Source organism: Sebastes fasciatus, chromosome 6 (genome assembly GCF_043250625.1).
Source record: "Sebastes fasciatus isolate fSebFas1 chromosome 6, fSebFas1.pri, whole genome shotgun sequence".
Taxonomy (NCBI): Eukaryota; Metazoa; Chordata; class Actinopteri; order Perciformes; family Sebastidae; genus Sebastes; species Sebastes fasciatus.
The window spans coordinates 19,877,319-19,891,176 of record NC_133800.1 but is presented as its reverse complement, the minus strand read 5'-3'; the positions used below and the strand labels follow the sequence as shown (position 1 = coordinate 19,891,176).

General features: G+C 43.3%; 1 protein-coding gene across 3 annotated transcripts in view; it reads left to right on the top strand.

Moving 5' to 3' along the window:
• Positions 1-13,858, top strand: part of arb2a (ARB2 cotranscriptional regulator A) — a 172,611-nt gene that overhangs the window by 61,669 nt on the left and 97,084 nt on the right. For 2 of the 3 annotated variants that reach the window (XM_074638264.1, XM_074638266.1), the window contains one exon: positions 8,463-8,681. In XM_074638264.1, the coding sequence (XP_074494365.1) occupies positions 8,463-8,681 (219 nt within the window). Of the gene's footprint in view, positions 1-8,462; positions 8,682-9,164; positions 9,468-13,858 lie in introns of those variants that run through there. The other variant, XM_074638265.1, reaches the window with a different exon arrangement.

Sequence of the window (13,858 nt, the reverse complement as noted above, 5' to 3'; positions counted from 1 at the left end):
GCTGAGGACGCTTCCTCTTTACTGTATTTCCTTTGCGGTTGTATGTGGTTTGAGACTCTAATATTAAAGTACACTGGAAATATTGTTAATTTAATATGCAAGGGATTTGATAATCAGCCCAAGCAACACTGCTGTCTGAGAGGTAACTTATTATTATATTCTAGTTTTTTTTAAGTTTGTCTAATTGTTAAAAGATTTAAATGTAAAAAGATGTAATCAAACTTTCATCATTCATATTTTTGGATGTCGTGCTAAGTGGCTACGGAGCTGATTACACATCCGGTAAGACGGCTCTAAAAATATCCGTGTTGCTGAGTTTACATTCAGAGTTGCGTCTTTGCGAATGACACGCTGGTCCTCTGTAAGAAAAAAAAAAATTGACAAATGACTTGTGTAACATTTACTTGCACAATCGATAGCTCTGACAATTTCCACCTGGACGGTGATTAATGCCACATCCACCCCCAATCCAACAACCCCCAGCCCCAACGCCGCACCTCCCTCTGTGTGTGTCGTGCTGAGAGCAGATGAAGCAGGCCTCCCAACTCTTAGCGTGTGTGTGTGTGTGTGTGTGTGCGTTTACGTGGCACTCTCTGTCCAGACACTCGGATGCTTGATCAACCATCGGATAGCGGCTGAACAAATTCACAGATTCACAGACGTCGACGACGGTAAATAATTGATGCGTAAACTGGCTTTGGCATCGCACTGAGTGAGTTACTCAACAGTGTCTCTGTGTGAGTGTCTTTACGTCTATCCTTTCACCAAGGTGCTGAAAATAGACAGGTCGGGAGGAGCGAGACAGGAAGAGAGCGATAGAAAGTGAAACAGAGAGAAAGAAATGTAAATGCGAGCATGAAAAGAAGCTCAGGCATCAGGGATCTGAAGCTGTGCTATTCTCTCCACTTCCTCCACCCCACTGCTCCACTTTGAACTCATTTATAAATATTCAGCTCCACACATAAACAATATCCAAATGAGCCCAGACATCCATGCCAAGGTTAAAAACTCTGCTGCTTGTTTCAGACAAAACTACTTGACTAGCTCAAAAGGTTAGCCTCTTATTCTGACCTAAACTATTTGTGCTCATTAAGATGAAGAAAAAGATAATCATTACCGCAGAGTCTTATTTACTTTGACCAAATTAGTGTACGACTACATTAGTGGAAGCGAGCGCAGTTCTTTGAACTTGAAGTGAAAAGTTGAATTTAGAGAAACTTAATTAAATGTGTACTCTTTATTAGAGGATAAACCCGTGCGGTGGGCGATTTGTTTGAAATTAACTCAGGGGGGCAGATGGGGAGATGGAGCTCCAGTTTGTCTCTCTTTTCCTATGTAAACATTTGTGTTAGCTGTTTCAATTGATTGCTTAAACATACAAACATAACATGGGGTTAAAGCTGCAGTGGTTAGAAATGGAGCAAATATGATTAAAAAAAAAAGTTTTTATAAAATGGTCACTCTATCCTGACAGTAGTGCATAAGACAGGTAATGTATGTGCCTCTGTGTCCTGCGGTGTCCTCCGTTGTTCCTAATGGCATCTGCAAGATTTCACAGACCGGAGGAAAACAACCAATCAGAGCCGAGCTGGAGTCGGCCGTCTATGAGCAGCTGTCAATCACTCGAAAAAAAACTGATCAAACGGTCAAACTCTGCAACGCTGATCATATTTCTCACATAAAATGTTTTCAGAAACATCTTCTAGTGTACTGTTTAGCTGTAAAATGAGAAAGTTTGTGACCCGGCAGCCATGTTGAGATCAGTTCAGGAAATACCAAGCCCCGCCCACCAGCCCGAGCAAACTTTCTTATTTTACAGCTAAACAGTACACTACAAGACGTTTCTGAAAACATTTGAGACGAGAAATAGACGATACAGCAAAAGAATATTAATTCATATTTGATCAGCACTGCCCAGTCTGACCGTTTGATCGGAGTTTGCGAGTGATTGACAGCTGCCTCTGTTGAATGAACAGCCAATAGGAACGCTCTCTCTGAAATGACCTGTGATTGGCCAAAGTCTCCCGTCATGGGCTAGATTTTTTAAAACCTGAAAACGGAGCCATGAGGATGTGCAGAAGTCTAGTTATCTTTGAGAACACTTGAATTACAATGAAATTTGAGCTCATGTACCTGTATGTATTGCAATTTATGCCACCTAATTTAGGTGTTATTTTAGCCCATTATCTTGTTATCAACCCTTTTGCTGTCTTTTTTTTTTTTAAAAGACACTGTAGGATAATAATGTTTCGTAACATTTAGGTCTTCTCTGCAAGTACTTGCATGGCCCCCTGGGTATCGCCAGTTATCAAAAGGATGATTGATTTTGTGCTGACAGGCTGATGACAATCCCGTCTCATCCCCTCTCACATCACCCCCTAAGATCCACACATGTCTTTTCATAGCCCCAGTGGTACAGTAAGTGCTCTCCCACCCTTCTGCTCCCAGAGAAACATAGCTGTGTGTTTGGTTGGGTATGGATGGCGGCGGCGGCGGTGGTGGGGGTCTCAGACTGGTGCCGTGTTAGAATGAGAAAGGGGGCACCGTGACTTAATCTGACATTAACTGTGCGATCTGTGTGGTATCGCAGCCTCAGGGAGAGGAGGAGTGGGAAAAAAGAGTGAGAGAAAAGAGGGGGATCAGATGGATAAAGGGGCCCTGCATGCAAAAAAAAGCTCACGTAGAGACTGAGACAGACAAGGTCACACAGAGCAGGGTGGCCCTGACAGAGAGGGAGAGTGAGAGTGGACTTGTTATTACAGTATTTACCTTCCCCTCTCAGCTCCTTCATACCTCTTTATTGAGGAACAGTCTGTGTTTTTTCTATCTTCCTCCTCCCTGTGAAGAGTTTTGTACTCGTATTTGATGTCATTTCAGCCGCGAGTAACTGAAATGCAAACAAATTGCGACGCCGATTGCTTTGCTCCCGCTCATTTACCAACTTATCTTTTCTTCTCGGTCAGCCATTGTGCCTCGTTCAGGATCTCAATCCAGACTGTAGCCTGCAGACATCCCTCCCCTCCTCCTCGTCTTATTGGGTATGCCACGCAGGGTGACCCTTTCCCCCGTTGTCACTCAAGCCCGAGCAGCGAATCGGAAGCTGCGTGTCACTGAAACAAGGAAGTGGAGCGAAAAGGCTGCTCAGAAAAGGGAGCGCCGTTTGCCCCGATCCTAACAGCACCCCCCCTCCACCCCCACGACAGAAAACTAATAAAGTAAGCTGCCCGAGATCCAATTTCAATGGAAACCTATAGACTGCACGCTGATTGTCAAGATATAAAATGCATGCGTAGGGATATATAAATGCACTAAAATGCGAAGAAGAGCATTTATATGCTCCCATTCAGCAAACAGCCACACACACACACGACCCCAAAATTCACGCGACCACACCGTCCACTTTCCTCGCCGCATGCACCCGTGACCGCTATCAGCCATGCTTTGTACCTGTCAAGTGCTGTCCTTTTCCCTGTGCCCAAAGCCCTGCTCGCTACATGAGAGCTCTCACATCAAAGCTTCGCTGAGCTCCACACGCACAGATGAAACACCCTCTCACTCCGGCCGCCTCTCTCCCTCGCTCCCGCACATTAGACACATTTCATTTCATTACAACGCCAATGGAAAAAAAATAGAGGTGCTGCTGTCTTAAAGGGACATCTTATTTACTCTCTCTCTCGCACTTGTGTGCTGGCTAACGTGGAGGCACACACAGACACACACACACACACACACACACACACACACGCGCTATCCGCTTTCCTTTCAAATAATGCGACTGGAAGGGAAAATAATGATGTGTTACCATCAAAGTTCTAGTGGACAAGCGGCATCTAATTTGACCATAAAGAGGGCGCATCATTGTCATCAAAGAGTATTGACAGTGTTGTTAAGATGGCGCAGTATGGCTCCAGTTCTGTCATCGTAATCACAAATAATGCTTAATATTGAGATATTTATATCGCAGCTTCATATATATTTTCTTTTTTTTATTAACTTTTTTTTTCTCAATACTTTGCGGATAGTAAGGAGTATTTTCAATGAGCTTCTCAATGCTGCATGTAGGGAGATGGGGCGATGACGGAGGAAGGGTTTCATCACGATGACGAGACAGGCCCCGGTTTCCTTAGCAGCGGCAGCCTTTGTTGTGCTATCTGGTGCGGGACAGGCCCGACAAAGGAGCGCTAAGGAGCGTCCGGAGCAGGGTGATGGGGGTCGGGTTGCCCCCCCTTAGAGGGGTCGGGGCGACCCTCTTGACCGCTGGCCCCAGGGCAGGGACTCAGTGTGGTGGTGGCACATGGGGCACCCACAGGGCATGGGAAGAGACTTAGCCTGCATACTGCAGCAGAAAGACAGGACTGACCCAACGCTAGAGGATCGTGTGTGTGTGTGTTTCATTTCAGACGGTGTGTGTGTGTGTGTGTGTGTGTGTGTGTGTGTATAGGACAAAGGCAAAGTGACCCGATGTTAGCAGTGTGTGAGAGAGAGATTTAGTGGTATAAAAAGCAGGGTGACCCAAGGTTTGCAGTGTGCGTTTGTGTAAAGATTCACACTTTGACAGCACATCACAGCACAAAGATCAGATTTAGCAGGTGTATCCAGTGTGTGTGTGTGGGAGAGACTTAACAGTTAGCTAGAAACACAAAGGCAGAATGACCTAACTCTACAAGGGTGTATGGCGAGATGCATGGAGAGATTTAGCTGTCACACAAAGACTAGGATGATGAACATTAGCTCTGTGGGAGAAATTAGTTCTGTGGGATTTGGGGTAAGTTGACATTGGGCAGTTTAATTTGAATATCATGTCTTTTTTTTTCTTCTAAAACATTTGTTATTTTGTAGATAGGTTTGGTATATACAGATAGACAATCACAGTAGTAAAATATAATATTTAATGGGTTTTTTTAAATAAGAAAAAGATATAAGACTCACATTTACAAAAGAGCGTTATTTTGATTTATGTTACAATTAATTAGAAAAATATATACGATTTTTATTTTTTTTTTCTCCCAATTGCTTTGTTGTGCTCAGTCCATCAGCACCACACTCAGTGTTGTATATGTAGCTGATGGAGAGAAGAATAAGAGAGAGGAAGTGTCTGGACAGGGAGAGCAGTGTTGCCCTGACACCAACACAGACCTTTCAGTGTTCAAATAAATGATGGTTTCCGACATGGAGGTGAACCCGGCGGCCCCGGCTCCTCCAGACTGAGCGCACCAACGACACTGGCCGCCTTTACAGCAATGTCCTTCTGGGTGACTGGACAGCTGAAAGGGTTAGCACTGTTAGCTCGGTTAGGTGTGTTAGTCTCTCCAAAGGGAAAGGCTATAGGCCACTCCGGGTTAGCATAAGGACGCTAAAGGCTAGGAACCGGGCCACTTGAGGTTACCAATAGTATGCTTAAGGCCAGGGAGGGTTATTGACCAGTAAGAGCAGTGAACACTAAACACGGTTGTAGGGCACTCGGGGTTAGCATCAGAACACGTGGGCCAGTGTTGCTAAACCATTAACTTTTGGCCTCGTGAACCGGGATTAGTGGAAAGGAGAAGTGCACACAAAGTGATGTGATGGTGGTTAAATGTTGCTTTTCTGTCATTCTGTCCTCCTTTCTTTGGGGGAATTTGTTGATAGTGCAGTGCGCTTTTCAATTTGTCATTGTTTTTTTCATATACAGTATACATTTTATTTATCAGCATTGAATTTAATCATTTATTGATTTAAAATTTGATCTTGTTTTTATGATGTTGCAGCCTGGAGGCTGAACTGGTCTTGTCAGTTATTTTATCAGGCTGCCACCAGTGGGCAGTGGCACAAAGCTGGTGTGGATCTGGTTCGACTACATCTCTCTGTCTCTCATTCCTTCCTTCTCTATCCATCTTTTATCTACAGTATATCTTTCCTCTCTGCTTCTCACTCTTTCTTGCCCCTCTGTCTCTTCCACTCTCTTTTTTTCCTCACCTGCTTCTATTTCTTTTTCATCCGGCGATCCGTCCGTCTGAATGTGAGCTTTTGTGTCTGAACTTCTGTATTTGTGTGCAAATGTGTCTGTGATGTCTGCAGTCTCCCTAATAGATCCTCATCCATTATCCCTCCAACTTCACTTTTTCTTCTGTACATACATACACACACACACGCAGACTCATAAAAATCTAGGTTTGGAGAAGCATCATATACTTAGAATTTGCATACAAACTATAACGTGGACGTTTTTTTAAAGTCATAAATCACTTGCTAAATTACCGTTAGACTTGCTGTGCCTTGGAGTAAATTACAAAACTTCATTCCATCATCACGCAGATGCCATTATATAGCAGGAAAATTCTTTAAAGCTGAAATTAGAATTTCAAAATGCATTTGTTGAACTTTCAGTAAAAGCTAATGTAATAGTGAAATAATTTTTAAAACACGCTTTAAATGTTATAATTAGCAATTTGATCATGTCCAGTTTTCTTCTCGCTTGAAAAATGCTGTCTTAAGTTTATTATCTTTATGTTAATAACAAGTTTTACGTTACGTGTCCAGCAAGGGAAGGAGGGCCTTGTGTCTGGATTTGAAAGGGGAATGAGAATCCAACAAATTTTATAATCTGACTAAGTGAGAAAGTGTCATTTTGCCGTTGTCAACACACGGCAGGTGCTAAGGGAAGGGGTGTGTGGCAGGTTTGATGTCGACGGGCACAGGAGGGACACACACTCATGCTGCGTCAACGGAAGACAAGCACATTGTGTTAACACTTATTAAGGTAGAGGAGACGTGCCGCCTCGAGGAGACTGTGTGTGTGTGTGTGTGATGGCGATTTGCGGAGGAAGCTGAGTGACGCTGCTTCTCTTAACTCCCTCTCACGTCTCCTAAAGGTCTTTTTGTCAGCACTGATGTCTTGCGTACTCCTTAGTGTGTGTGTGTGTGTGTGTGTGTGTGTGTGTGTGTGTGTGTGTGTGTGTGTGTGTGTGTGTCAGCACAGGCGTACACCCATAAGTTTGAGTAAGTGTGTATGTGTGTGTGTATCACAATGGGGGTTGTGTGTGAAAAGCACAACCAAAGTGAAACAGGAATCCGTCCATTTCCTGCTTTAGTTTCGGAGTGCTTGGGACAATAAACAGTTAATTAAAATGGCTTCAAAGTTGAAGAAGTCACCAAAGGCTACGAGAAAACTTCCCTTTCTCCACAATACGTTTCCCTACTGTCATTCGTTCTTATTATAACCACTTGGGTTTCTCTTTTTTTTACATTTTTCCTCTTTTTAACTCTTCATTTCATATTTATTTTTAATTTTGAAGTACCGCACTGATTATTTATTAATTCAAATATAATTATGGGAAACCTTTCTCAGCTTTTTAAAAATTTTCTAGACCTTTATCTTTAGTGCTGAGAAGTTTGAATTCCCGTAACATGCACATACACAGATGCGTATTGCAGCTAAGTCTTTGGTTGAGTGATGGTGGGATCGATTGGGTTTGATATTAAGTGACACATGGCCTTTGGAGTCACTAAATGCTACTCACCGACTGAAACCACCGGCGCTGAATTTCAATCCCCCAGTTACTTCTCAGGCTTGTCCCTGCAGTGACACTCTCTCCTCTGTCTCTGTCTCTGTCATTTCTTTCAGTCTGGATTTGCATCATTCCCCCATTCGTCTCACAATCTGCGTGTTGTTCCGGTATTATTTGCCCGTAGATATCCACCACTGAGCTCTTTCTTAAACACCACGAGCCCCTATCAGACCTAGAATGGGCTGGAAAGTTTCTCAGATCATCAGTCGGTGTTATATCAGCTTTCCTTTGTAGATTTTACAAAGTTAATATTGTCTTTTTCTGAAAGTAAAAAAACAACAAAAACTGTCCCGTCAACATTACATTTTAGATTTAATAAAGGTTTTTTAGGCATTTTTAAAAGTAACTAAAAAAAATCTTGAAGCATTTCGGTAATTAAAAAGAAACAATTACACAATCTCCCTCGGTGCTTGTTTAATATACATTTTCTACAGATCTTTCTCACACACACACACACACACACACACACACATATGTCATGCTCTCTACCTGAAGATAGTCATTATATTTATATACATTTTGGAGCTATATTTGAATGCCTTTTGTCCTCTCAACCTGGTTAATTTTTAAGTTTTGTTTTGCATTATAAAGCACTTTGTTATAAAAAAAGGTCTGTAAAAATAGTTTGTTATATTATACTTCATCAATATAAATCCTACTCAGTGTACATACAGTATATAGACATCTGATTTTTATTTGATTTTTATTGTTGTATTCTTTATTCTGTTATTTCTATTCTGTGTAAGCATCTTGAGAGCTGAGTCAAATTCCTTGTATGTATATACTTGGTGAAATAAACCTGATTGTGATTCTGATATATAATATCATAAATGCTTAACACGTAATATGAACAGTATCTGATGTAGGTGATGCTGATGCCATGGCTCTAACACGTATGTGTCTTATCTGTTTTAGGATGGCTACGGTGTGATGGTGCTCAACCCCAATGAGAACTACCTGGAGGTGGAGAAGCCGGCCATGTTCTCTCCCCTGCCCTCTCCTACCGAACCCTCGGACGAACCCGCTGAGAAGAGGGAACGCAAAGATGATAAAGAGGGCAAAAAGAAAAGAGAATTTTATGAGAAGTACCGTAACCCGCAGAAGGAGACGGAGACGGAACGGATCCCTATACGGGTAAGTCGGAGAGGGAAGGAGGGAGGGAGGGAGGGAGGGAGGGAGGAGAGTGTTTGGAGCGCCGTGGCAGAGAGACAGAAGGATAGATGTTCGTCAAAAAGCAGACATGATGGGGGAGGTGGACGGAGTGACAGTTTAGGGTCGTGGGAGGAGGTAGGAGAGAAGACATAGGTGAGAAAACGGGAGGGAGGAATTCGGGCAAGTTTGGAAGAGACAAAAGTGGCAAGAAGGTGCGGGGAGGAGGAAGGTGGGAGGTGGCCAGCCGAGGAAGCTAGGGAAGGAAATGTTAGGTAACAAGGGATGAAGGGAGGACGGGAGGCAGAGGGAGAAAGAGAGGCTCTTGTGTGGTCAGCCTGTGTGTGAAGAGGTTGGCCGGGTTCCAGTCGCCTCTCAGTGAGCAAGTGTTAACCACATGGCCACCTCCCTCTCTCCCTCTTCCTCTCCCTCTTTCCCTCTCTCCCTCCCTCTCTCTTTCTCTCTCAGATGGTGGGCCGGTCAGTGCAGCTCTGGCCCTTCACTCTTGTTGACCGCTGGGATTATTATCTCCCTAACACACACTCTGCAAACACACTGCAACATTCTTATCATTCTACACTGTCCGTACACCCCCTAATCATACACACACACACACGCACACACACACGCACATATACGCATGCACATACACATAGCTCGGCCAGTTTACCTTGTGGTCAAACAAAGGAAGCGACCCCTTTGAATAAATCTAGTTCCATTGTGAAAATAAATATGGGCAAAGTGATGGGAAATTAAAACAATGTTGTCTTCTTCATAGATGTCTTTTGTTTCACCCCTGCCAACAAAATTCATAATTTGCCTCCTCAATGGGGTCCAGACCTTTTTTTTTTACTTTCTCAAAAGCTCTCATTCAGTACGATTTTGAAGATCAAGGGCATAGTGAGTGAGGCTTTTTCCCATCACAGGCTTTCACATTAGAAGAGTGTCCTCATCGATTATCTGTGTCTTACTGTGGTTGATGGCAGCAGCGTCACAGCAATGCATGTATGTATGTTTGTGTGTGTGTGTGTGTGTGTGTGTGTGTGTGTGTGTGTGTGTGTGTGAAATACGTCAGTCTCTGGTGTCTCACAAGAGTTAGTGCTGCTGTGGGACTAGCGGGCGGTGTGTGAGCTGTCAACGCCGGCTTTTTCTTTTTCTCACCCCCCTGGCAGTACCTTTACACACACTCTAATAAGGGATAATTAGCCGCAGTTCCATCTTACTGTATCACACGTCTGTGCGTGTAAACTGGTTTCCCTGACTGGTGGTGAACTTGCTTTACACTATCTGACATAAAACTCTTCTGGTATCATGTTGTTCACAGTAATGCAGTCAAATTGACGTGCATCTACTGTCACTTATATATCTTTTTTTTAATTTTATGCCATAAATGAATATTGAAAATCCATTGCTTATTGCATGTGTTTGTTATATCATATAGCTACTCTGTCTTTCAGAGGTTGTAGCCGTCTTAAAGCTAGAGTGAATATACTGTTATCATATGAAATTCGATAACCTAAAGAACCAACCATGTCATGTTAACTTGTCGGGAAGAAGGCTAAATAACGCTCCAAAGTTAACGCAAAATGACAAAACTGGCATGGCCATTTTCAAAGAGGTTCCTTGACCTCTGACCTCAAGATTTGTGAATGAAAACTCTGAGATGAAAAGAGTGAAAACTGTATCCTATTAGATAAAACAGATGTTGTCAAACTGCATAATTTGCAGGTAGGTAATAAATTGCAATATATCGCAATATATCTTATCGCAATACTCAGCATATCGCAAAATGCCTAAAATTGCAATAAATCGTATTGGGACTTAAAGTGGCAGTAGAAGGCTGAATGTTTTTGGGATTTGAGGGTTTTGCTCCGGCTGGTGGGCGGTGCTTGGTATTTCCTCAACTGATCTCTACATGGCGGCCGGGTCATAAACATTCTCATTTTACAGCTAAAGAGTACACTACGAGATGTTTCTGAAGACATTTGAGGCAAGAAATAGGCATTACAGTAACAGAATATTAATTCACATTTGATCAGCGCTGCCTAGTTTGTTTTCCTCCGGTCTGTGAAATCTTGTAGATTCCATTAGGACCATCGGAGGACACAGAGGCACATGATTTTTTTTTTTCATATTACCTGTCTCATGCTCTACTGTCAGGATATCGTGACCGTTTTATGAAAATAACTTTTTTTAATCATATTTGCTCCAATTCTACCCACTGCAGCTTTAAGCATTGTGATAATATCATATTGTGGGGCCTCTGGTGATTCCCACCCTTAGTTGCTTCTACATTTTGTTCGACTTACGATAGGAGTGTGTATTAATTTGTTCTCTTTTTTCTCCATATACATACAGTATCTCTTCTACTCTTGCTCCCCTCCTCTTGCCTTAAATCGTTAACACTCGGTAACATTAGCAGTGTGCGATCGTTAACACTGTCTCAACCAAGGTTCCCCTATCCGACGAGGATAGGAATGCAATATTACTGTATTCACATCTTGATATTGGGCTCGGCTTGCTTTCCCCATGCCTGCATAATGCATGCCGGACAGGGTCAGATGCATTGAGACAAGGGCGGTATGCAGCAGCGGTGTGTCTTTTTGTGGCGTCTCGAAAATACTGTGCAGTTTAACAGCCTTGGCTGAAGAAAATACCACACCAGCCCAGTGTCATGTCAAGTCACTTTTCTGTTTAATATAAGCTCGCACATTGATAATTGATTCAGCAGTCCATACCAGTGTAGTACCCAGTGTGGTGGCATTTTTGAACGGAGAGATGGATTTGAAAAAATGCTTTCTATGTGTGTTTTTTCAGACCAGCAGCCTAATACAAAATTATCCTCATTAACCAGGAAAGTAGGGGTCATGTAGAAGGTTTAGATTTTCCAGCCAAATACACTTGTCCTTAGATGCAGGGATTGCAAGACTCGGGATAAAGATTAATGAGTGAGCAGGTTGGCTCTGCGTCGGTGCCCCTTGAATTTTGACCTTTGACCCAGAAGTCAGCAGGATGTTAGCGCGTATGACCTCGCCTCTATCGTCCACGCCTTCTCGTCCCGCACACCGCTTTGCTCTCCACCGCTCTGCCCCAGAGTAAGCTGTCACACACTCACGCACACTCACGCAAGCACATAAACACGCATGCGGTTATGCAAAGGCACACACACATACCGACAGACAAAAGAGTAAAGGAGGTGGAAAAAGAACTAAGGTTTTGACATTTGTGTGTGTGTGTGTGTGTGTGTGTATATCCTTCTCCTTCACCTCCGTTAGTCAGGGTGGGTGGTGGATCAAATCAAACCTCTTTAGCAGGGCTGTTTTCATCTTTTTTTCAACAGCACCCACCCAAGACACGGTCCCACACACACACTCATACACACAAACCTTTTTTATTCACTACACCTCGCACTCTAACTCCCGCTGAGCTGCCGGACCACCTGCACACTGCCATTCAAAAACACACACACACACACACACACACACACACACATACACACACACACACTCACTCACTCAAATATATACCTCTACTCCTGGCAATATAATAAAATCTAACATTACACAAAAAATACCATAAACTTGAATTACCAGCTGTCTTGCTCTGTATTTATGAGACTTACATTGTACATTTTCTTTTTTTTACTACGAACACACATACACACACACACACCAGCCCCCCTGATAGAGTTGAGTTGATTAATACGCTTCCTTACACACATTAATAAGCTCTTAACTGCTTTTAGGATTCTTACTTTTTAGCCTTGGGTTCATAGTGTGCAACCTCTCAACCTTATCTAATCCCTCTCCTCTCCTCTCGTCTCCTCCAGATCACACACACCACTGGGCCATGTTTAGGGGGGATGTTGGTGGAGGAGGAGGGAGAGAGAGAGAGAGAAAGAGAGGACAGAGGGAGGGATGGAAGGATAGAAAGTCTGATCGGAGGGATGCTGATGAGGATGGTGTAGGGGTGGGGAGGCGGGAAGGGGGGGCGCTCTCTTAGCACTTTGCCATATAGAAGTTTGGGAGTTCACTTTACTCTGAATTTTAGCAGTAATCCAGTTAGCTATTTTCTGTCAGCCAAGCGGAGGAATGGCAGGAACAAAAGGCACATTCATGGGCTTAAGAAGCTTCCAAAGAGTTCACCCAAGGCTGGCTGGCTGGGATTAGGCCAGCAGGCCCTGGAAAGAAGAAGGGGGGAAAAAAAAGAGCAAAGGGGACAAAAAACAGAGCTTCGCCTTCCTTTAAGCACCACTTATTTTTATAAATGACTGGAATACTTTTCTCTCTTTCTCTCTTTTTTATATGCTTTTCCTTTTAGCATCTCACATTGTACGTTGTTCAGAGAGACCCTCACTCCAATGGCATTTTGAAGTAGCAGATTGAGGCTATTCCGTCTGTTCTTTTTCTCCGCCTATATTCAGCTGCAGTGCAAATTTAAGAATGAGAGATCTGTATAATTTGAGATCGGTGGACGCCGAATGCTTTTCACTACGACATCTCTCGGCTTTTCTCCACAATTATTCATTTGTCACAATCCTACCACAACGGAGGAATAATATTGGGGCTCTTCAGCGTGCGAGTGTTTCCACTCGAGGCATTATTTAATTCCCTTGTGTTAAATCTTTCTCTCTCTTTTTTTGTTACCTGTCACTCTGGTTAGAGTCGATGTAAGGTTGTTTTGCATATCATACCTTTAGTTTGTGACTCTTTGGAGTATTGTGGCCTCCAATTTCTTGGTGACGGATGTCTTGTACTGTCTCGTACTTATTCGACTGTTGTGGATTGTACAGAGTATGTTTCCTAAAGGAAGGAGCATCCATTATTTAGGCCCTGCCTCTCCAAGACCCATTATTCCCAGCTGCAGCTGTCCACAGGGGCTGGCTGAGATCCTTGTCCTTGTCTGTGTTTAGCAGATGATGTCCTGTTTCCTCGTGTTCACACTGTACTACAAAATATCCTGAGGATTCACTAACGTACATGCACGCACACTTACACACACACACGCACACCAAAACTCGATTATAAACATTAAGACATGGACACACAAGCGCACACACTGGTAATTGTATTTGACATGGCGCTACAGTGTTTCTCTATGGGACTAGGTTTTTTTTGCTCTTTGTCACCTTCACCCCTTTGCCCCAGTCTGCGGCCCACAAG